The 24,011-nt window shown below is 43.1% G+C and overlaps 1 protein-coding gene across 3 annotated transcripts in view; it reads right to left on the bottom strand.

The window, feature by feature from the left end:
- Nucleotides 1-24,011, bottom strand: part of CACNA2D3 (calcium voltage-gated channel auxiliary subunit alpha2delta 3) — a 943,155-nt gene that overhangs the window by 504,988 nt on the left and 414,156 nt on the right. For all 3 annotated transcript variants that reach the window (XR_008546971.2, XM_016941319.3, XM_016941320.4), the window contains exon 6: nucleotides 4,432-4,563. Coding sequence is in view for 2 of the 3 variants with exons in the window: in XM_016941319.3 (XP_016796808.3) it covers nucleotides 4,432-4,563 (132 nt within the window). In the remaining variant the exon portion in view is untranslated. The remainder of the gene's footprint in view (nucleotides 1-4,431; nucleotides 4,564-24,011) is intronic.

Here is a 24,011-nt window from a genome sequence, read left to right as displayed (position 1 = left end):
ATTCCTACCTCAAAAAATATTTAGTACTTGGCTCATAATTTAAAGTTTAAACACATACCTTCCAGATAACTTTAGATCTAAAATATCTGATCAAAAATACATGCTGGCTTCTAATGTGAGTCAAGCTACAGTCAAACTTGGCTGTAAAATGTCTTCTGAGAAGCTGCCTATGCACTTCTCTAAAAAGAGCTCCTTTATTCAACTAGATGCCATCTCTCTTGCCAATCTCCTGAGAGATTACGCACCATGAATATGAGGATATAGCAAGACAGTTGCTATGAAAATTATAAATTATGGTGTTCCATGATCATCTTTATTAGGGCAGTCCTGTTGAGCTAGCCAAGGAAGAAAACCCTAATATCAATCATACTCTCCCCATTGCTAAACCTGAGCCTGGTGAGGAAGGCATGGAAGGGAAGAAACAAAAAGTAATGCTGTGCACAGAACCTGAACTTGATACTAGCAAACAGCATGTATGAGTCCAAACTTATGGAGAACTCTTTACTTAGCTGTTCAGCTCCCTCATCGTGGCTGTAGCTATGAACCAGCTTTCACCTTCCTATGGCAGCCAAATCATAGTGCAAGGATAAGACAATCATTGACCTTTGTAATTACCAAGCCTTCTACAGGAACAAACTCCCCTGCGTACGGCTATAGAAAGGTGACAGTCTGATGTTGGGGAAGGGACCAGGGCTTCTTATAATCATGCATGAACCTAACTGATGTCCTGTGTTTGATTAGACAGTGACCTGTCTGTGATGTATAGACACAGTTTTCTTTATGTAGGTAAGAGTACATGGGTAGGTACTGTCAGACAGCCACATCATTTTAAATAAAGCTAAGAATTGGCCAGAACAGGAAGAACAGATCAGTCACTGGTGGCCTCAGCCAATAACCAGGTAGAAAACAGGTCCCACAGAGGGCTATAAAAAGATGAACTGGTCAAGGCTCACAGGAAAAGGGATGACTGTGCAGCCCTTTGATCCTCTGCCTCCTGGGAGATGGGGAGCCTGGAGAACACTACTCATTAGATGAGATGGTCATAAAGCATCAGAAGGAAATAGCCAACAGATGGGCATGCCCAGTGTCCAGGACATGGTGGGCAGTGGGGTGGAAAGGGCAGGTACTAAAAGACTTGGAGGAGAGGGATCAATGAGAACATAAAGGGACTATGGCTCTGTACTGCATTTATGCCAGCTCCTTGCTGAGTCATCAAGTCTCTACCAGAGTGCAGCTGGGGACCAGCTCCCCCAAAGAGGCAATAGCTCTATTCTGTCTGAAGAGAGAGGGCAGCTGCCACTGGTGTGATGGGAGACAACAGATCTGGTGGAATTTGATCTAATGGGTGATTCATTCATTCAACAAACACATATTGAACACCCACTATGTGTTATTCTTGCAGCTAGTGACAGAGTAATGGACAAAACAAATGACTCCTCCCAGGGGCAAATATTATAGTAGAGGAGACAGGAATTGAAAGCCTGATGGTTCAGGATTTCAGGGTAGAGTTCCCATTTTATAAAGTAAGAACTATAGAGCCTAATGAAGTCATCTGTTCAGTAAGACCTTTTTGCAATGCAAGCCCTGAAAGATAAGGCTGGTCCCTTGGAAACGGGGTATCAGACTACAGAAGTCTCTTCCTACAGCATTATGTTATTCAACATGGTGACTACTAACCACGTGTGGCCATTTAATTTTAATTTTAAATAAAGTTAAATAACATTTAAATTTCAGTTCCTCAGCCTCACTAGGCACACTTCAAGTGCTCACTACCCCTGTGTGGCCAGTGACATTAGTGATATTAGATAGGATACAGAACATTTCCACCATCTCATAAAGTCCTTTTGAGAGACACAAGAGAGTTACCACATGCCCTTAGGACATAAATTGCACTGGTGAAGGCCTATGTGTGAAGCCATGCAGAAATGGACATCATCATCACGCCAAGGCTTTCAGGCTAATGCTTACCAAAATTCTCCTTCCCAGGACTCTTTCCTCTCACGCCAGGAGTTGGAGTTGGTGATCCTTCTCAGTGATCACCCAGCCCCTTCTATTTCCCTCAGCTTAGCATGAAACACACTGTACCATGATGATGTTTGCCTGTCTATCTCCCCATGGTGGTCACTGATGCCCCCTCCTTTGGGGATCCAGTCTAGGCAAAGCCACAATAATCCTGACTAGTCCCCAGGGTTTCGGATGGCTGACCTTACCCACTAGTTCTTCAGGCATCAGTGGTGGGCATGCGACTCAGACCAGGCTAATTCTTGGACTTTCATCCAAGCTACTGGGACAGATGCTGTCTCTTCCCCTGGAACCCCCACTGAGAAATCCTGCCAGGCCTGTTCCCCATTACGAGGAGATCACTTGCCAGTGAGACAAGGTTAGAATGGAAGAAGGCAGAAATGAGAGCTGAAAGGAAGGATTCAAATTCCAAATGACTTTGCTCCAGTCTCTCATTGCTGCCGCCCAAATGGCACACTCCCTAGATTTCAAATTACATGAGCCAGTAAGTGTGCTTCTTGCTGGAGCTAGCTGGAATTGTGTTTCTGTCCCTTGCAAACAAAATCCACGACAAATGCATGTCCCCACAAGAGGGAGCTGGATGAGGGCAGAGACCTCTTTTGTCTAGTTCATGCTTTTATCCTCAGGGCCTCATACAGTGGTACAAAGCCAGAACTCAGTAAGACTGAAGAAAGACTCCTTCTGCTTAAGAACACGCACACTTACTACTGATTCACACCACTCTAACAATGGAAAGAGGCATCCTGAAAAGAAAAACATCCTCACAAAATGCTCATGATCACTCTTTGAGTCACATGTCCAGGAGGCAAGAGGTATGCTCTGTGTTCAGAACCAAGCACAGAGTTGAGTGGCCACATGACATTTATCAAGGCATTGAAACACCTTGGTGGACTGTGGCCCACGTCTTTACTAACACAGAAATTATGCAGGCATTTTACAGAGCCACATCCTGCCCAAAAGTCCTAAAAGAACAGTAAGCCTGGCTGAACCAATTGTTCTGACTGATAAAAACCTTGTATGTAAATTAATCTCCCCTATTACACAAACCTTTTATGAGGATTCCCTTTATTTTCAAATGTCCTCCTGACCATAGTTTAAGGACTCCCTGTTGGAGGAGACAACAGGTGATTTGCGGTTTCTACTTATCTGTCTTGCCCTCTTCACAGTGCCGCATAGTGAGAGGGTTAGATACCCAGGGGCTTCCCAAGCAGAGGAACCTCTCCCCTAGGCTCCGATTTCAGCAATATCTGCACCAGATTTGCTCTTTGTTGAGTGTACCAAGGCAGACTGCAATTTGGTGGCACTGGAACTTTAATCGTCCACTGTTCATTATGGCATTATCTTTAATAGGATGCTTATTGTTTACATTTCTGTGAGCTCCGGGAGGAAGCATGTGTGCCATGCTGAACATGACTCTTGGGAAATGTTCTGTAATCTGGCAAAGCAGAGACCCAGCAGGCAATTCTCGAGGGTCAGATGTTGTGCACGGGGCAAACAGCTCCGCAAGGCAGAGGCCGGCAGTCTGTGCCTCAAAGTGGGAAGACATCAGGTGCCTAGTCTTACTTAATGAAAACATGAAAGACTTCACTTAATTGCTCCAAGATTATGCAGGGTGGGGTTTTTTTCCCCCTTCTTTTAGGTTGAGCTTGTTAATTTCTGCAGCTGTGATGTTGGCACAGGTGCAGCCCCGAGTCCTGTTTTCACAACTTGTGAGCAAAATTAAAACTTCCCTTTTTAATTAAAATTCAAACCAAGCCAGAATTAAAATCCTATCACAAAGCAGAGGCCTGGGAAGGCTCCAGAAGGAACACCTGTTCCAAAGGCATGATGGACAGCCTCTGAGATACGCACCGCTGGGGGTACTGGGGGTGCTAGGGTGCTGGGAGCACCCTCTGTGGAGGGGTTCTTGCCATCAGCGATGCTTGGGCCATTTCAACATCTTCCTGCAAGGGGAGTCAGCTCTTGGGTGGACAAATCCGGTTCAAATTCTCTATTTCTTATACCTGTTAGTGAGAATTTAATTGCCCAAGTATGCTCTTTTCCCCAATAATAATAATTATAGCAATAATAGCAGCAGTATTGGTAATAAGGCCAAACTCTTGTTCAGAAGTATTAAATAAGGTACAGTTCACACTACAGTTCTTCACATTTGGTGACAGCTCTGTGAATTATTCTATTGAGAACAGGGCAGGTCCAGAGAGTTCCTGTGATCATGTCCTGTGTGTGTGCATGCCCATCTGGATGCCACCTTGCCATTCCTGTCCTGCACCCTGACAATAGGTTTGGAATTCATCTTTCATTTTCTTCTAAGAAAAGGCAGAAAAGTTTTAACCTTGAACCCTAAAGAAAAATATCACATTATCAGTTATCATTAATCTGAGTCGTAACTGTCAATGCAGGGATACTCACCCGGATACTGCCTAAAAAAGCCCTTTGCACTTCCAAAGTACTGCCATATGAGAGATGGGTCACGGTCAAAGTTATCTACAAAAACTTTGTTTAGAGATTCAGACCAATAAACCCCATTGACAATTGCAGGGTCTGTAAAAAAGAAAGAGAGAGAGAGGGGTGTATTAGAAACCAAAGTGAAATAAAATTCCTGGCATCCCACACCGCTTGGCAGATACTGGCACAAGGTACTCCATCTTGCAGGAGGCTATGAAGAAAGTTATAGCCACAAAAACGTTTAGCTCCTGGGGTGTCCAGATGCTGGGGATTCCCCTCCTGCCTGAGCCCTCCTAGTCTCCCAGGAGCCTCTATTGATGGTTCCTTACTTGAAAGACACTTCCTTTTATTTGTACCTTTCAATATCACATATCCCATAGAGAAAATCACATAATCCTCTTTAAGAAAGCAGAGAGAGACCTTATTAGCATTATTTTCCTGCTTTTCCCCCTACGGAGCCAAAACTCGGCATTAAAAATAGGAAAACTGTATTTTCTCTCACTGTAATCACCTCAGCCACCAACACAGCCCTATTCCATTTCTCTTGTCCCTGATTAGAAGTTTGCTTTTTTAAAAAAAATAAATAAATTGAAATTACATAACTAAATCTCTCTACTTCTTCTGTTCAGCAGAATGTGATCTCTGTGAAAGCACAGACTGCCTCTTGGTCTTCTGCTGTACCCTTTGACCAGCACATGGCAGAAGCTCCAAAACTCTTGTAGAGGAACTGAGGGAAGGATGGATGGATGGTGGTATGATTTGGCTATGTCCCCACCCAAATCTCATCTTGAATTGCAGCTCCCATAATTCCCATGTGTTGTGGGAGGGACCTGGTAGGAGATAATTGAATCATGGGGGTGGGGCAGGTCTTTTCTGTGCTGTTCTTATGATAGCAAATAAGTCTCACGAGACCTGAGACTTTTTACAAAGGGGCACTCCCCTACATATGCTCTCTTGCATGTTACCATGTAAGATGTGCCTTTGCTCCTCCTTTGCCTTCTGCCATGACTGTGAGGCCTCCCCAGCCATGTGGAACTGTGAGTCAGTTAAACCTCTTTCCTTTATAAATTATCCAATCTCAGGTATGTCTTTATTACCAGCATGGGAACAGACTAATACAGATGGATAACACAAAGGTTGTTCTCCAGATACCAGGCAATCACTTGCTCTTCTGCCATGGAATCCCATGAGCAAATCTCTTTTCCTCACCTATGGTAGCCCAAAGACAACTCCTTGCCTTCAGTTCAGAGATTTAAAAAAATAAGGGTGAATTCCTATTCAACACAATATTGGAATTCCTGGCCAGGGCAATCAGGCAAGAGAAAGAAATAAAGGGCATTCAAATAGGAAGAAAGGAAGTCAAACTATCCCTGTTTACAGATGACATGATCCTATACCTAGAAAACCCCACAGTCCCAGCCCAAAAGCTTCTTAAGCTCATAAACAATTTCAGCAAAGTCTCAGGATACAACATCAATGTGCAAAATATCACTAGCATTCCTATACACCAACGACAGTGAAGCTGAAAGCCAAATCATGAATGAACTCCCATTCACAACTGCCACAAAAAGAATAAAGTACCTAGAAATATAGCTAACTAGGGAGGTGAAAGATCTCTACAAGGAGAACTACAAATCACTGCTCCAAGCAATAAGAGATGACACAAACAAATGTAAGACATCCCATGCTCATGGATAAGAAGAATCAATATTGTTAAAATGGTCATACTGCCCAAAGCAATTCATAGATTGAATGCTAATCCTAATAAATTACCGTTGAGATTCTTCACAGAACTAGAAAAACTATTTTTAAATTCATATGAAACTAAAAAAGAGCCTGAATAGCCAAGGCAACCCTAATCAGAATGAATAAAAGCTAGAGGCATCACAGTATCTGACTTCAAACTATACTACAGGGCTACAGTAACCAAAACAGCAGTGGTACTGGTATGAGAACAGATACATAGACCAATGGAACCAAATAGAGAGGAAAGAAATAAGACTGCATGCCTACAACTATCTTATCTTTGACAAACCTGACAAAAACAAGCAATGGGGAAAGGATTCCCTATTCAATAAATGATGCTGGAATAACTGGCTAGCCATATGTAGAAGATTAAAACTGGACCTCTTCCTTATACTGTATACAAAAATTAACACAAGATGGTTTAAAGACATAAATGTAAAACCCAAAACTATAAAAACCCTGGAATACAACCTAGACAATACCATTCAGGACACAGGCACAGGCAAATATTTCATGACAAAGACACCAAAAGCAATTGCAACAAAAGCAAAAATTGACAAGTGGGATCTAATTAAACCAGAGAGCTTCTGCAAAAGAAACCATCAACAGAGTAAACAGACAACCTACAGGAGAAAATTTTTGCAAATTATGCATCTGACAAAGGTCTAATATCCAGCATCTATAAGGAACTTAAACAAATTTACAAGAAAAACAATCCTATTAAAAAGTGGACAAAGGAAATGAACAGACACTTCTCAAAAGAAGGCATACATGCAGCCAACAATCACATTTTAAAAAGCTCAACATCACTGATCATTAGAGAAATGCAAATCAAAACCACAATGAGATACTGTCTCATACCAGTCAGAATGGCTGTTATTAAAAAGTCAAAAAGTAACAGATGCTGGTGAGGTTGTGGAGAAAAAGGAACACTTTTACACTGTTGGTGGGGGTGTAAATTAGTTCAACCATTGTGGAAGACAGTGTAGCGATTCCTCAAAGACCTAAAGACAGAAATACCATTAGACTCAGCAATCCCATTACTGGGCATATACTCAAAGGAGTACAAATCAGTCTATTATAAAGATACACCCATGCATATGTTCAGTGCTGCACTACTCACAACAGTAAAGACATGGAATCAACATAAATGTCCATCAATGATAAGAAAATGTGGCACATATACACCATGAAATACTATGCAGCCATAAAAAAGAACAAGACCATGTCCTTTGCAGGAACATGGATGGAACTGCAGGCCATTATCCTTAGCAAAACTAATACAGGAACAGAAAACCAAATACTGCTTGTTCTCACTTATTAAGTGGGAGCTAAATGATGAGAACACATGGACACATAGAGGAGAACAACACACACTGGGGCCTTTCAGAGGGTGAAGGTTTGGAGGAGGGAGGGGATTAGGAAAAATAACTAATATGTACTAGGCTTAATACCTAAGTGATGAAATAATCTGTACAACAAACCCCCATGACACAAGTGTGTCTATATAACAAACCTGCACATGTACCCCTGAAGTTAAAAATAAAAGTTGAAGCCAGGCGTGGTGGCTCACACCTGTAATCCCAGCACTTTGGAAGGCCGAGGTGGGCGGATCACCTGAGGGCAGGAGTTCGAGGACAGCCTGGCCAACATGGTGAAAGCCCATCTCTACTAAAAATAGAAAAACTAGCCGGGCGTGGTGGCGGGCGTCTGTAGTCCCAGCTACTTGGGAGGCTGAGACAGGAAAATAGCTTGAACCTGGGAGGCGGAGGTTGAGCCGAGATCGCGCCACTGCACTCCAGCCTGGGTGACAGAGCAAGCCTCAGTCTCAACAATAAAAATAAAAATCAAATAAAAGTTGGAAAAAAAATAAGGGTGAAGACAAAGAAGGAGAATAAACAAGTATTTCCTGTACACTGGCTGAAGCAATGTGGGTCACTGAGGATGCTCTGTGATGGTTCACTTTTTCTTTTTAACCTCTGAAGACCCTGTTTCAAAATGATGCCACATTAAGCAACATTCCGTTCTGAGAGGAGAAATAGCTGTCAAGTGTCAGGATGAAAAGTTTGAGAATGACTACATGAGTTATTAATGATGAGGAAGAGAAGGAGGAGGAGAAACTTTCACTGGGTCCTTCCCGGGGTATAGGCGTGGTGCTTACTTTATCTCCTATCCCCCCTCAGCAGACCTCCAAGGCAGGCTGGATCCCTTGTTCTCCTCCATTCTACAGCAGTGGAAACTATAGCACCAGGATATGAGGTACTTTCCTAAAAGCATCCAACTACTAAGGGGCAAAGCCTCTGATCTGAGGTTTCCTTATTTGTAAAATGGGGATAATAATACCCAACCTATACACACACACCATGGAATAATACACGGCCATAAAAAATAATGAGCTTATATCCTTTGCAGTGACATGGATGGAGCCAGAGGCCATTATCCTGAGTGAATTAACAGAGGAACAGAAAACTAAACAGCCTATGTTCTCACTTATAAGTGGGAGCTAAACACTGAGTACACTTGGACACAAAGAAGGGAACAACAGACACTGGGGCCTACTTGAGGGTGGAGGGTGGGAGGAGGGTGAGGATCAAAAAATTACCAATTGGGTACTATGCTTATTACCTGGGTGATAAAATAATCTGTACACATGTGACATGCAATTTACCCATATAACAAACCTGCACATGTACCTCCTGAACCTAACACAAAAGATGGAAAGAAAAAAAAAAACACCCACCCTAGAGACCTGTTTAGAAGGTTAAACAAATCAACAGAAAACAGCTAATGGCCAAAGGCACTCACACTGCCATTGATGGGGCTGTTCCCTTGGCCTAGAGCCCTGTACCCTCACCAGAGATCCCTGCTGGATGCCAAGTCACACAATCCCACTGTGACATCCTCATTCCAGAGATTCATCAATACCATACAGACAGGAGGGGTGAGGACGGATGAGGTTACTCCAGTCGTCAAGTTGCAGAGGAAACAATGAGCAACATAATGCTAGAAATGATCACATAAGTCAGGTCCACTTACGAGGGCACTCAGGATTGGCCCCAGTGCACCTCCCCTCCTCCACAGCTGTCTACACCTTTCCAGCGGCAGCCCCAGGACATCCACCTACACAGCTCTAGAGTCCACAGAATGGCTCCAGGGCCAGTGGGCAGACACAGTGTACTGGCTTGTTGTGTCACCTCTGCCCTGCCTTATTCCTTCAGATCACTGAGGTAACTGGGATTCTGAATCCCATCTCAAGGGTAAATGCTCTAACTCTTGTAAACTGTCATAAACCCTATCATAGCCCGGGGGTGTGAAAATGACCCAATCAGCCTTTCACCACAAAGTAATATTAGGAGGACTTTATCCTCACAATCCTGGAAAATGGATCTCTTTCTTTTTCCTGTCCAAGCTTGATAACGATTATTGTGACTCACCCCTAGCGGCAAAACCCACTTAAATTAATCCACAAAGATGCAAATACAATAATGACACTGAAAAATCCATGGTGCTTGCCTCCAACAATGGGCTCAATTATGTCGGCGTCATAAAAACCTTCCACAAAAAGAAGCGAAATTCCATTTCCTTAGCTCACTGACTCAACATGTTAAGGAGTCAAACAGTTTACAGTTAGACAATTATTTTTTCTTAAGTGTGGCAACTGGGATTTGCCCAGTTTTGACAATTCTTTTTTCTTAAGTGTGGTTTCTTTGGTGTCCAGACCTCCAGGTGGTCCTAGAAATCTAAGATTGCCCCCTGAGGAACTGTGAACATCTTCAGAAATACAAAGCAAACTGAGGATGTTTCATTTACTTCATTTGGACACCATATCTTGCTCTAAAATTATGCTTCTGCAAGAAGAGGGGGCTTCGATTTTTCCAAGGGCGTGGTGAACAAGGGGAAATAGAATCACTAAAAAAATATAATCTACCTAAAATGGGGGCTGTGTTGTACACACCCATTTGATCAAATATTTGAAATAACACTTATCTTGGCTTGTAACATAATCACAATGTATTGATTTCACAAGCTTGCTTAGCAAGCAGTTTTAATAGAAGGGGAAATCTTAAATAGCTGTCTATTGTTACAGTCATTTAAAAGATAGGAAAAGAAAAAACAGAAAAAATAGATGGAGCTTTCATCTAAGTATTTACGTTAAAAAAAAAAAGTTAAATATGATTTTCCCAACATCACTGACAGAAAGTGGAAATGAAGTAACCCACAGGACAGTCAATGCTGTCCATGCCCCACATATACCCAGGTCCCCTGGCCCTTCCACTGTCCCATGGGGAGCAGGCAAACGTCATGCTGGGGTGTGGATCAGAGCTCAGCCTCATGTTCCCTCCATGGTGGCTGAGCTGATTTGTTTTCTTATAGTCACTTGTGAAAATGACAGCAACCTGCTGAGTAGCAGGCAAACCATTTTCCTTGTTTGTGTTTTGTTTCAAATTCTGTTTAAAAGACCCCTTTGCTTTACTTACGGTTCTTTAGGCCTCGGATTTATCTGAGCCTTGACTTGTACCTCCACCTCTCATCTTTTTAGAGGTTTAAGATACTGAATTAGCTTTCTGTGGCAGCTGTGGCAAAATACTGCAAACTGGATGGCTTAAAGACAACAGAGATTTATTCTCTCGCAATTCAGGATATAAACAGTTAAAAATCAAGCTGCCAGCAGGGTTGCTTCCTTCTGGAGGTTCTAAGAGAGTGTGTTCCATGCCCGTCTCTTAATCTCTGGTGCTCGCCTGCCGTCCTTGATACTTCTTGGCTTGTAGCCTCATTATTTCCATCTCCACCTCCATCTTCAAATGGCCTTCCCTTCTGTGTGTCTCTGTGTCAAATCTCTCTCTCTCCTTTGTCTCAGAAGGACTGGTCATTGGGTTTAGGCACCACCCTAAATTTGGGACGATCTCATCTCAAGATCCTTAAATTAATTATGCCTGCAAAGACCCTATTTTCAAATAAAACCACATTTGCAGGTACTGGAGATCAGAACGTGAACATACTTTTTTGGGACCAATGTTCAATGTTCTCTGAATTATCCTACACAACATACCCATATCTCATGGTTTGTATGTATTCTTTTAAAAATCTGAGTTTAATAAGAGCAGGGCTTCTACCTAGTGAAGGATGTTTCAAGGCCTTCACCCTTTTCTTCTTTATGGGAACAATTCAGATTTTCATGTTCATGTTATATTTTCCTAAGCTAACCATTCTTCCTGACCTCTGTCAATGGGTCCTACCTGTAATGCACTAAGTTGGATTAAAATCACTTTGCTGAATGTCTAGTGTATGTATCAATGCCCAGAACTCTGCTCAATAAAGTGAATTCCAGGATAGCATGGTCATTTTCTCCAATATTCCTATCCAATCCACATTAACTTATTATTCATATTGGTCAATGTGTAATCCAGGAATAGCAGTTCTGTTTCCTCTACCTTCCGAGACATGAAATTACCCCCAGTGCCAGTCAAGAATCTATCAGATGTTCAGCTTTTACTAAAACAGACTAGTAGCAGATGTTTGGGGAGTAAGAGTCCCACACAACCTTTGTGATAAATTTACAATTTGTATGTGAAGAGCGCCTCCCACAACCCTGATCTGTCTTTGTAATGCATCCTATAACCTAGCAGCAAATTCCTTTTGTAGTTTTCTTTTTTCATTTTCACCCAGATAACTGCTCTGGCTTGTGGTGTGCACACTGCTACACAGGGTCTTCTCTCTCTGCACACTCCTACACACTCTTGCATACCTTTCCAGATTAGTTTTGCACCTTTGAATAAGGTACTCCCTCTTATGACTGTATTTTAGTTACATGTTCCATCCTGAGCAGTGCCTGAGATGGTCAGCCCACATAGATCCAAGCAAATTAATGGATGTAAAGCACTTAGCACAGCAACTGGCACATACAAAAGGCTTCATAAATACTGGCTGTTACTTACTCCATTCATTAGAAAATAAATAAATAAGGTCTTGGCTGGGCACACTGGCTCACACCTGTAATCTCAACACTTTGGGAGGTCAAGGCGGGTGGATTACTTGAGCTCAGGAGTTTGAGACCAGTCTGGCCAACATGGCGAAACTCCATCTCTACAGAAAATACAAAACAGTAGACAGGCGGGGTGGTGTGCGCCTGTAATCCCAGCTACTCAAGAAGCCGAGGTGAAAGGATTGCTTGAAAATGGGAGGTCAAGGCTGCAATGAGCCAAGATTGTACTACTGGACTCCAGACTGGGTGACAGAGTGAGACCTTGTCTCAAAAAAAAAAAAAAAAAAAAAAAAAGAGAGTGAGAGAGAAAAGAAAAGAAATAAATAAAGTCTCAAGAGGGGCTTCCAACTTTCACCATGTTCTCCACATCAGGGTTGCTGGGTAGCACCTGAACAGCAGCACGGCAGTCAGGACTACAGCCTTGAAGCTTGAGTCCCAGGTATGAGATCTCACTTACCACTGGTTAGCTGATGGCCTTGGACCTGGACTTAATGTTCCTCAGCCCCAGTGCCTTCATCTGTAGAAGCCAGGTGAGAGCGGCTCTTCCTCAAAGGTAGCTGAGACAAGGCAAAGAACTTGCTGTGTGGTAGGAGGACTGCATACACTACCAGGGCCCATTCACTAGTCCCAGAACAGTGGAAGCCTCCAACTCCCCACCCGCAGCAGTTCAGCTGTCCTGAGACTATCCAGGGCAGACTTTATGCAAGTCTCTTTCTCTCTTCCTTAAATTATCAGGGCAAGGTACTGTGGTGACGCTTTCATTCATGTGTTTACTCGACAAATATTGATTGAGTACTTACTGTATCAGGCATTCAACATTATGCCAGACAATGAAGTTGACATTTCAGTATGAGGAGAGAAACAATGGCAAATAAATGAGAATTTCAAGTAGAAATAGGTGTAATGAAAATAAACTGGGATAAGCCAGAGAGTTACTGTCTGTGGAAAGTGGGGAGGGGGTTTACCCAAATTGGGTGGTCAAAGATGACCTCCCAGAGGTCATATAGATGACCTGACTGCTGAGATGGCACCAGCTCCCAAATGCCTACGCTAGCAAGAGCTTTGTACACAGAGTGAATAAGCAAGATCAAAAACCCTGAGTTGGGAAGAATCTGGTGTCTTGGCGAGAGGTACTAGATGAGGCTGGAGAGGTGGGGAGGTCGTGGCAAGGATTTTAGCAGATAGGCAAGTTTCCTGCCAACAATGCATTTTGTAGCAGACATAATCTGTATTCCACTCATGCCAAGGTCCATCATGCCTTTCTGCATGGCTCCAAAATCAAATTTATTTTCCAAAATCTGTAGCGAGCATGGCCTACTTCCTCTTCCCAGGACAGGCAATCAGAAACTTCATGGATGCCTTAGTGCTTGAGTTTCCACTCCAGACCTCAGTCATCTGATACACACTTGATTTTTTTCCCCAATACCATTTATTCTCCACCGAATTAGCAGAACTGTATTAATTTAAACTTGCCATTTTCTACCACAAAAAATGGGTCAGCTTCTAGGGAATCTGAATGAAGAAGAACAATTATAAGCTAACACAGAATTAGAGACAAACTACATTTACCCAAAAACCACTGATGGAAGGGAAGGGACTCAGCTCAGAATCAACAGGATTTTTAAAGTGTGGCCCCTGTGCAGATGCCTGCCTTAAACAAGGCTGGAGAAAGGATCTCTGTCTTTCCTAAATGCCTTCAAAGCTGTGCACCTCTCAGCTATGAAATTATAGCAGGCAGGGGAGCCTGGGGATTAAGCCCACGCAGGAGTTTTCTTCTGTGCCGTGTGTTGGACCAAATTCAAGACGAGAATGGTTGGATAGTTTTCATGTCTCCCATTTCAGCAAGTAAATGACATCTCTCCCATTCATTCTAAGTAGATCATAGATTAAATAATGAACAGTTTTGATGCTAATTATCAAGCACTTATATCTACTGGAAAATAGTCCTTAATGTGTGCTGAATTATACAATAGGTTTATTTGCCAAACATTTACCCTTCCTCTAAACTTAGTGATATGCTAGACATGAAATGCAGGTTGCTTTTCACAAAGCTGGAGCCATTTTCTGGCAGCCCTGGGACCAGAGGGACAAGGAGGATTCATGGCCCAATGCTGAACCACTCCGGATGGAGCTGGGAAGCAAATGGCTTGGCAAATTCCAGAGAATGCTCTAGTCTCCCTCAGCCTGTTGCCTTGGTATACTACACTTCAGGCTTCATTCCCTGGTGAATGATTACAATTCACGTGAATTAGAATTCTAATTAGAATTCAGGTGAATGATTAGAATTTTCTTTTGCCATAAATATATCAATTTTAAATAGTCTTTCTCCCTTCATATATTTTAAATTTTGTGGAGAAACTTGCATTTCCTCTTCCTCATTCTCCTGGAATAAACCATTCACAAGTCTCCTTTAGAGACATTAAGAAGAAAATTGTATCACAGAAATCATGATGATGCTGATGATGATAGCGGCAGAGATGACCACTTAGGGGGCACTTACAATGTGCCACACACTATGTGTGGCCCTTTCCAGGCAGTCATGAACTACTTTTCCTAGCCACATTTTACAGATGAGGAAATCTATCCCCAAAGCTTTGAAGTCCATTGCTATAGTACATTACCTTGCTCAAAGCGAAAGTTTGCTAAGTTCCTGTAAAAACTCCTAGATAACAGAGGACTTGAACTCTATTTACTGGCTACCAGACAGTACACAGGGGGTGGGAGAAAGCAATGGCAGGGAAGGCGCAGTCCACGGACCAGGGTAACACGTGGCTCAGAGGAGGCTGCCAGCCCCTAGCCATCATCAAATAATTAGGTGACCCCTAGAAGAGGGGGCTCCCTCAGGCTTTCCTGGGGCCCTGACAGGACATCTTAGTACTTAATACTCAGGATATACGTGTACATTAAAGAGGGCAGGATGGATGAAGATAGAGTAGTACTGGGTACCAATTTGGAGTCCCCCTCCAAGAGTTCCTAGATGCATCCAGCCCAGGTTCTCTGCTGCAAAGCAGGCCAGTGAGGCTACTGCATCACTATCAGCATTTGGACTTGAGGTATGCTGGTAGAGGGGACATTTACAAGGCATAAAATCACGGCTAAAATACTGTAGAGTGAACTTAGGCACATTCCAAGAGGCTTCTGATTCTAAAATGGCATTTGATTGGCTGTAGTTAGGCTAATATTCACTAATTTAAAACACCTCTTTTGATACATGATACTTCGCCATCACTAAGTCACCTTTCCATTCTAACAAAATGCTGAGGAACCCACTCCTTCCTTTTGGCTCTGGCTGGAAAGGACATAAGGCTCATTTTGGAAAGGTTCAGAAATGGGGTGAGCACAGAATCCCTCTTTTCCCACCAGCAAATACTAGAACAATGCCAGTGTTGCAAAACTGTCACAGCAGCTCTTTGGAACTCAAGCATTTTGCTTGAAAATCTGTGCTGAACACGACGGCCAGAGCACCCACGCTATTCCAGAAGCATCAGTAGTTTTTGAAAACTCATCACAGAGAGATTAATCCCACTGCCTGAGGCTTCACACCATTCTGATCTGGCCCAGGACCCCTTTTGGAAACAAATCCACTTTCCCTCCAGCTCCCAACAGACACCCAAATCTGCACTGGTCAAGCTCACTGAGCCTTTCTCTTTTACATCGTCTGATTGTTTCCTTTACGTTAACTCTTACAACTATTGAACAACCCACCCAAAGGGTATTAAATCATGTCATATTTTCTAATATCCCCAAAGCATTTAGCACCTATACTGGATATAGTATGCATTTATTCATTCATTCATTCAGAAAATATTTACTGAATGCCCACTGTGTGCCAGGCACCTGCTAGGATTTGGAGACAAAGCAGTGGGCAAAACCAGACACGGCCTTTGACCTAGTGGAGTGCACAGCTCATTGGGGTAAAATGGAATCTGCAGAACGCACAGGCATGGGGTGGGCAGGTTGTAGAGTGGTCCTGGCAGAGCCAAAAGAAGTCTAAGTGCCTGGAATGCAGGAAATAAAAAGGAGGCTGGGGTGGGAAATGGGGACAGGGGGAACCAAGTAGGGCTTTGCAGACCTGGGTCTGCAGTCTGTCCTCAATCTCAAGAGGAGTGGATTCCTCCTTTGCCATTTAGAGAGCAACCAAGTGGTGGCAGGTGAGTGGGGCTGGAAGGGTGGAGGGGAGTGTTTAGAGGCTCCTGCAGTCATCCATGGGATACATGAGGGCACCTGTACAAGGGTGGCAGAGGGAGAGAAGCCAGTGGGACACAGAGAGGATGTGCTTGCAAACACGTGTTGGTCCAGGTTTTGCACTGAAGGCAGGTGCTGTGCCAGCTGTTGAAGCTCTCTTCTGCACTGTCCCAGCACCCATGTGGGGAATCCCCCACAGCAAGAAGCCAGGACAACCATGCTGCAGAATCACTATACCACGGGGAAATGAGCCAAGGGGAGGGGCATGCCCCTTAGATCACACGTAAATGGGAAATTCTGTTGACTGCAACAGGGAAACGTGTCCCCAAAAAGCTGTCTTGTCATAGATTTGCAGACTAAAACTGATTTCCCTGTTGAAACTGTCCTCAAAATGCAATCCCTTCAAGCTATTCTTCCCGTCTGTCTCCAATAGACAGAACTGTATCATCAGCAGCATGAAAGAGTGGAAACCATAGGGAAGTGGTATCCTTGACCGCCCACATTTGGGGGTGTGAAACCTCCAGGGGGTGCTTTCTTGGCGGGAGCCACTGCGCCACGCGGTGCCAGCTGCTCGGCCCCCTCGCACTCCATCACGCTCACAGCTCCGGGGAAGGCCCAGGCTATTTCTGGAGGATGAGGGAACCGAGGCCCAGCAAGGAAACACCACACAGCCAGTGAGTAATGTGGGTTCCTCTCTCATGGCCCCCTCAGCAGAGGGGATGCAGGGGACGGGCGATGCAGGATGGGGTGGGCTCAGAGCCACTTAACCCTTGGCGTTTGTCCTAAGCCCTCCTCATAAAGTAAAACCAGATAAACTCTTAGCCATTCCATCAACCAGAATTTTAAAAATACCTATGGGATTTGAAGCCTTGTCCTATGCTCTGTGGGGGCGGGGGGACAAAAGAAACAATTCTGGAAAGAACTGATAGATGACAAGTCATTTACAATAAAGGACAACACCCAGTTAGAGAGTACACAGCTGTCATCATTTAGCAAGAACCGATTCCTGATATTCACTCAGGGAAGTCTCTTCTCATTTTAACCTTTCGGAAGACAGAAAGAAATTTAAACATTCCTTCCTTCCGTCTTCCAGACAGGCCTGGCTCCCAGTAAAATATGATTTTGTGAGCCTGCCATCTGGGCTGATGCTATCAGCTTTTTATTGATATTTAATATAAACACAGCCCCGAGGCTAGCAGGTATCCTGACAGGGTCTGAAATATAATTGCCAAGGAACTGTACAAATGCGTGTAGCAATTAAGGAGCTGTCAGGGATACTGCTGGAGCGAAGACATAGAAGCCGCAGACTGGACAAAGAAAGGCTGGGGCTGCAGCTGGGGGCATGTGGGCAGCAGAGGGCTGTGGGAAAGGAATGGGGAGCAGCATCACACGTCACTACACAGTCAGAGCTTCCGTGGGCCCAGACACGGCACGCAGTGAGATCAGGGGATTATGGACATTTGAAAAAGGGAACGGGGGCAAGTTCAGGTTTGTTGTTTGTTTTTTTGTTTGTTGGTTTTTTTGTTTTTGAGACGGAGTCTCGCTCTTTCGCCCAGGCCAGACTGCAGTGGCACGATCTCGGCTCACTGCAAGTTCCGCCTCCTGGGTTCACGCCATTCTCCTGCCTCAGCCTCCAGAGTAGCTGGGACTACAGGCGCCTGCCACCACATTCGGCTAATTTTTTGTATTTTTAGTAGAGACGGGGTTTCACCGTGTTAGCCAGGATGGTCTCTGTCTCCTGACCTCGTGATCCGCCCGCCTCGGTCTCCCAAAGTGCTGGGATTACAGGCGGGAGCCACCATGCCTGGCCTGTTGTTTGTTTTTAACAGCAAAAGGCCAACTGCTGACTCTCCTGCCTCTAATATGAGATTTATATTGGAGAGACAATATGCAACCATGAGCCTGCTTCTAAGAGAGGTCTGGATGGGGAGCCAAGGGGACAGGGAAAAGGAATTTGCTTTGTTTGTTAAACAGCTTTACTGAGGTATAGCTGGAATTTGCATTATGTGCTGCTTTTAACATCTGTCACAGCGTCACCAGCCTGAAAACCTGTATTGGGATGAGGAACACCAGATGAATGAGGAGGAGAGGTCAGCTCTGAGTGAGGAAGAAGAGAAGATGGACCACTGCAGGGCCAGGTCCAACACAGTGGGAATTTGAAGTGGGCCTTGAGGAGGGTAAAGGAATGCCTTTGTGCCATGATGCACTTGCAAGTCCTGCCCACAGGTCTGCTGTCATTGGTTTAACAGGCACCATGGTGGTAGTGGTAGTAGTAATGGAGACGGTCCCTGGATCAGGATCCCCTGTCATCCTTTGAAACGCTGGGGAGCCTTGGTTTTTGTAACTGGAAGAGGTGGGGTGAGGAAGAAGGTGGTGTCTACTGAACATACTGGGTTTGGGGATCAGAATGGCCAGGTCTGGTAATGGGAGCATCTGCCCCTTAATTTGTTTTTAAATGCCTAGGAAAGGAACTGCTGCTAGAGGTCTGAGCTTCAAATAGCCAATGGGGTAGTAGAATAAAGAAATCTTGATCTCTTGCTTGAACCATGGGTGGAAAAAGGCTCCTCCCTCCTATGTCAGTGATTTCAGGTAGAACACAACCTTTTAAAGATTTTAGCAGTTATGTATTTCATGATGTTGGAGAAATTTTAACCAACACATCTAACTCTTAATTCTCAAAATCCCTTGCTCCTAATGTGGCTACATTTATTTAGATGAAAATAAAGAGTAAGTCATTTAGAGAAAAGCTTAAAGTAATCACACAGGCGTTGGGCAGGACTGGAGATATCCTGAGTGTGGCCCATGACCTGCTGGGACTGGGGAAATACAGTTCCCATAGCTCAGAGCAGCAAAGCTTCTCAGCTCCTCCCAGTTCCCCTCCTCAGTCACTCCACACCAAAGCCTTAACACTGTCCAGAACAATGTGTGGGGTGGCAGGTGGCATGTGAACACATCACTTGTATAAAGAAAATGAGGTTTTAGGCTGGGTGCAGTGGCTCATGCCTGTAATCCAAGTGCTTTGGAAGGTCAAGGCAGGAGGATCATTTGAGGCCAGGAGTTTGAGACCAGCCTGCGTAATATAGCAAGACTCCATGTCTACATTTATTATTATTGTTTAGAAAACTAGCTGGCTGCAGTGGTGGATCCCTGTAGTCCTAGCTACTAGGGAGGCTGAGGTGGGAGGACTGCTTGAGCCCAGGAGTTTGAGGTTGCAGTGAGCCATGCTTGTGCCACTACACTTCAGTCTGGGCAGAAAGGCAAGACCCTGTCTCTCTTAAAAAAAAAAAAAAAAAAAAAAAAAGGTTGGGGGAGGTTCTTCTTTAAAATATAAATAAATCCTCTATGGCTTCCTGCTCTGCAATTGACAAACTGCTGAATCCATTCAGCCCCCAAAACATAAAACTGTAGATGTGGCCACGTAACAAAGGGCATTTCTAGCTCTCTACCCACGGGAGAGTGTAAGCAGGAGTCAGAAATTGGCCTGAGAAAGTTCAGAAAGATGTTCCAAGAAGTGGGCAATATCATCTGTGAGCAAATCTCACAAGAGATCTGGCCCCTCCCAGAGTTCCAGGGAGGGAGCCAATTTTGTGCTGAGGTGGTTTTGATGGACATGGTGCCAGGGGCCTGGGTTCTCATGGCTAGAACATTGTAAGTACATGCCCAATTTCATGCGAAGATCTACAGGTTGTAAACCTCCCTGAACTATACCACTGGAAGTTTAAACTGCTTCCAAAGGGTATGATACACGCTAGGAATTATGCCAACTTCCAGTAATGTTAGCCAAGAACTATTAACAAGGACTCCAGCCATCTTTGCGCTGGACCTCATTCACCCTATAAATTCCTTTATCAACTATTTCTTTGGCTTGTTGAACAACAGCAGTGAAGCCAAATTAAATGAGACCAAATGACTCAGCTTATGGACCTCTGTAGCTCCTATATACTGACTGCTAACTCCTGAGTGGCACGGACAAGTGCCTGAAGATCCCCTCCTCTTGTCATATAAATGGTTCATTAAAAATAATAAAAGAGTACAAATTTAATTCTATTAAACTACTTATAACCAGGATGACTAAATGTTTGATCATCCAAACTGGACCACTTTTGAGAAGAAATGGGAGTCTTTTAATTAACACAGAAACAAAGAGTACAAATTAGGCTTATTCTGAGCAAACCAAGATGAATGGGCCTTCCATTTATAATTCACTCCACTCCATAAAGAATGGAACTGGTTGACCGTGTGTGTGTGTGTGTGTGTGTGTGTGTGTGTGTGTGCGCGTGTGTGTGTGTGCATGTGTTGATCTCTGGTGTCATCATGATACGCAGTTGGTTGGTTAACCAAAAAAGATTATAGCAAGGAGTCATTTTCAAAAAACATTAAACACCTTCTTTTAATAATTAGTCAGCCTTCACATGCAGGATCATGACCTTTTGAGTCTTGGGGGAGGTTTACCAGCTGCGGGCATTCTGCATGCTCTAGACACCAGCCCTCCAAAGTGTTTTATCAATGGGAGAAGAAAGGAAGAACATTAATCAATCTACTAAGTTGCTTAGGTAGAGGCTACTTAGGCATTTCTACTGTAATTATGTCAGTGCCCTCTACTTCTTCAAGTTAGGTGTCTTCCCAATATAAGGAACCAAACACACCTACTCAAAATACCTTTCAAAATATTAGCCCAAGGAACTACAAAAATGAGGGGTAAAAATGGCTTTGTGGAGAAAATGATCCAGACATTGCCCGTGGCTTCACCAGTGACCTGGTTTCTGTCTTTATTTCTTTTCTGCATCCTGCAGGGCTGCCTCCATGCTCAGGTTCTTCCTTTCACACATCCAGGCCCTTCCCCCGACCCCTGTTGTCCGGTATTTCCAGTCTTTCCCCTTATAGGGCCACAAAATTGCCATAGCACTTACAGTCATCACATCTTTTCCTAACCCTACCGAGGCAGAATAGGGGATCTTCAGATGTCTTCTCTGACTGCATGGACGGTGACCATTGTATGCCCATCCCTCAACTAGTCAGCACAGGAGGGTGATGGAGCATGCCAACCTGCTTAAACCTATTAAGCCTTGGATCTGAATGCAAGCCCAGCAGTCCTGAAAGATGGGTTCCTGAACGAAATTCAGGGTGCCAGAATAAAGACCACAGGGAAGAAGAAGATAAGGTCACCAAACATAAACATCTCTTCCAAGTTTCCAGTATTGTCACAAACACCCACAGAGTCATCTCAGAGGTCATACAACCCAAGGGACCTAGGATTTAACCAAGTCACTAATTCAGTTAAGGGATTTAAATTGGTCAGGATCATTCCCCAAGTGAAGCACTTCCATACCATATTGTTGTACAAGAAACTTGTTAGCATTCTAAAACTGCATGGCAGATAAAAGGAACTGTATCAGTCACCAGCAAGGAAAGTTTAATGCAAGACACAGATCTCTTGGGATGTAAAGAAAAAAAGAAAGAAGTGCTTCGTGGGAAATAATGTTGCAAGTCCAGCAGATTACATGCTGCAAATAACAATGAAAAAGGGGAAAATGTTACTGCTACTAAAATAAAACCAAGCAAGCCATACATATTTAACAGGAAGTACACCAAGAGTGGAACAAGCCAGCTGCTACAAAAATGATATATGACAAGGACAGGCCTTCAGAAATGGAAGTTAAGCTCCAAGTATCTTCAAGGACAGAACTACTTAGAAATTTTAGCTGAAATTGTTTTAAAAAGAACATGCTTTAAAGTCAAGAGTTGGAAATATTTTTTAAAATTTTGAGTAGTTCAAACTTTATTATTTTCAAATTTGAAAAAATAAACTAATTCAGAAAGATCTTCTAGCAATATAGGTGCTAAAACTTGTGTATCATGGTGTTGTTCTATTTTATCAGTTTGTTAGTTTGGAACATATTTTAAATGGCCAGAAGTACACAGCACATCACACCTTGGTAACATTTAGGAGTCCTAACGCATTTGATGACTAATTTTATTACAGCAGGTAACTAGAAACAAGACATGCTATCTATGCAGCTAGTATCCAATTCACCTTTTTAATTTAATCCTCCACGATTTTACCATCTGATCTATTTGATGATTATTTTTAAACAGCTTGGTTTTACTTTGTATATGAATTAATGGACATGTCAATTTAAAGTTGCTATTTCAATAGCATTTACATAATTAAAATACAATAAATTTTTTTTAAGAACTGAAAACTCTGTTACTCATAGAATGTCTCAAAGCAAGGACGGTCCATGATGCCAGGTCAAGGGTTACAAAGTAAAAATTTTAAAAGCTGGCTTGAGGCCAGGCATGGTGGCTCATGCCTGTAATCCAAATGCTTTGGGAGGCTGAGATGAGAGGATTGCTTGAGGCCAGGAGTTTGAGACCAGCCTGGGCAATATAGTGAGACCCCCATCCCTACAAAAATTTAGACTAGGCACAGTGGTGCACACCTGTACTTCTAGATACTTGGGAGGTTAAAGCGGGAGGATCCCTTGAGCCCAAGAGTTGGAGGTTGCAGTGAGCTATGATCATGCCACTGCACTCCAGTCTTGATAACAGAATATGACCCTGTATCTTTAAAAACATTAAAAAAAAAAAGGCTAGTTTGGTCACTGTAAGATCAGAAGATTGGAGGAATGAACAACAATAACAAAAGATATAAAGATAGAATAATAAAGCCTGTTTCAAAACAATAACCCACCATTAAAAGGTAGAATTATTTAAGAGCAAACATGTCACTTGAAACAGATATTTAATTCAATATTAAGTTATTCAATATTCGCTCTCTAAATGTATTATGTACTTACCATCTATATATGGAGACATTATCTCTTACAATTGAATTATAGATAAAACATAGTTAATTAGCATATGGGATCAGTAAAAATTCATACCAGAGGGTCAATTCAATACTCTTGAATAACTCAAAGCCTATTTATAAAGAAAAGAAGGACAAAGAAAAACAAGGCTTTTTGTTTTGAAAGCAGCTAACTACACAGTACAACGAGGGGAACAAAAAAATTAATAACTTTCTAGGTCCTTAACTTTCTCCAGACATTGTCTTTAAAGCAAGAAAAAAAGGTTCAAATGTTTTAAATCTCTCCAAAACTATTAGCAAAAACAACATGGAAATATATAACAGATGCACGGAGGCATCTTGGGGTGAATATATTGAGGACCCTCAACTGCAAATTCTAAAATCTATTTAATTGTGCCAAAGAGAAAGACAAGAAAGACCTTTTGATAAAGAAAATGCAAGAGTATTTTTTAAAAATCTTGAGGTCCTGAGCCAAGGACTATTCCTCAGTGGGGTCCTCTAGCCTGACAGGACCACCAAAACACAAGCTGTGCTGTCACACTGGCCACCTCCAAGAACAGGGAGAGAGGCCAAGCCTCAGCCGCGAAATGGCAGGAGAGTGGAATAATAAATGAATTCTGCAGTAAGTCTTCACTGAGTGCATTTCATCTTAAACCAGACATACAGCTCTTTTTGGAGGGCCAGGAAGTAGAAATCACCCTTTAAAAATAGTTTCATTCTTTCCCTTAAAAGATAAATTCTTAATTGGTTAACAAAAATATCCGCTGTTAAAAAATCAAATGATCAGAAAGGAAATTAAAGTCACCCTATGCAATTGAG

Source organism: Pan troglodytes, chromosome 2 (assembly GCF_028858775.2).
Source record: "Pan troglodytes isolate AG18354 chromosome 2, NHGRI_mPanTro3-v2.0_pri, whole genome shotgun sequence".
In the NCBI taxonomy this organism is placed as follows: domain Eukaryota; kingdom Metazoa; phylum Chordata; class Mammalia; order Primates; family Hominidae; genus Pan; species Pan troglodytes.
Note: the sequence above shows the minus strand (reverse complement) of the source record. Positions and strands in the feature narration are given on the sequence as shown.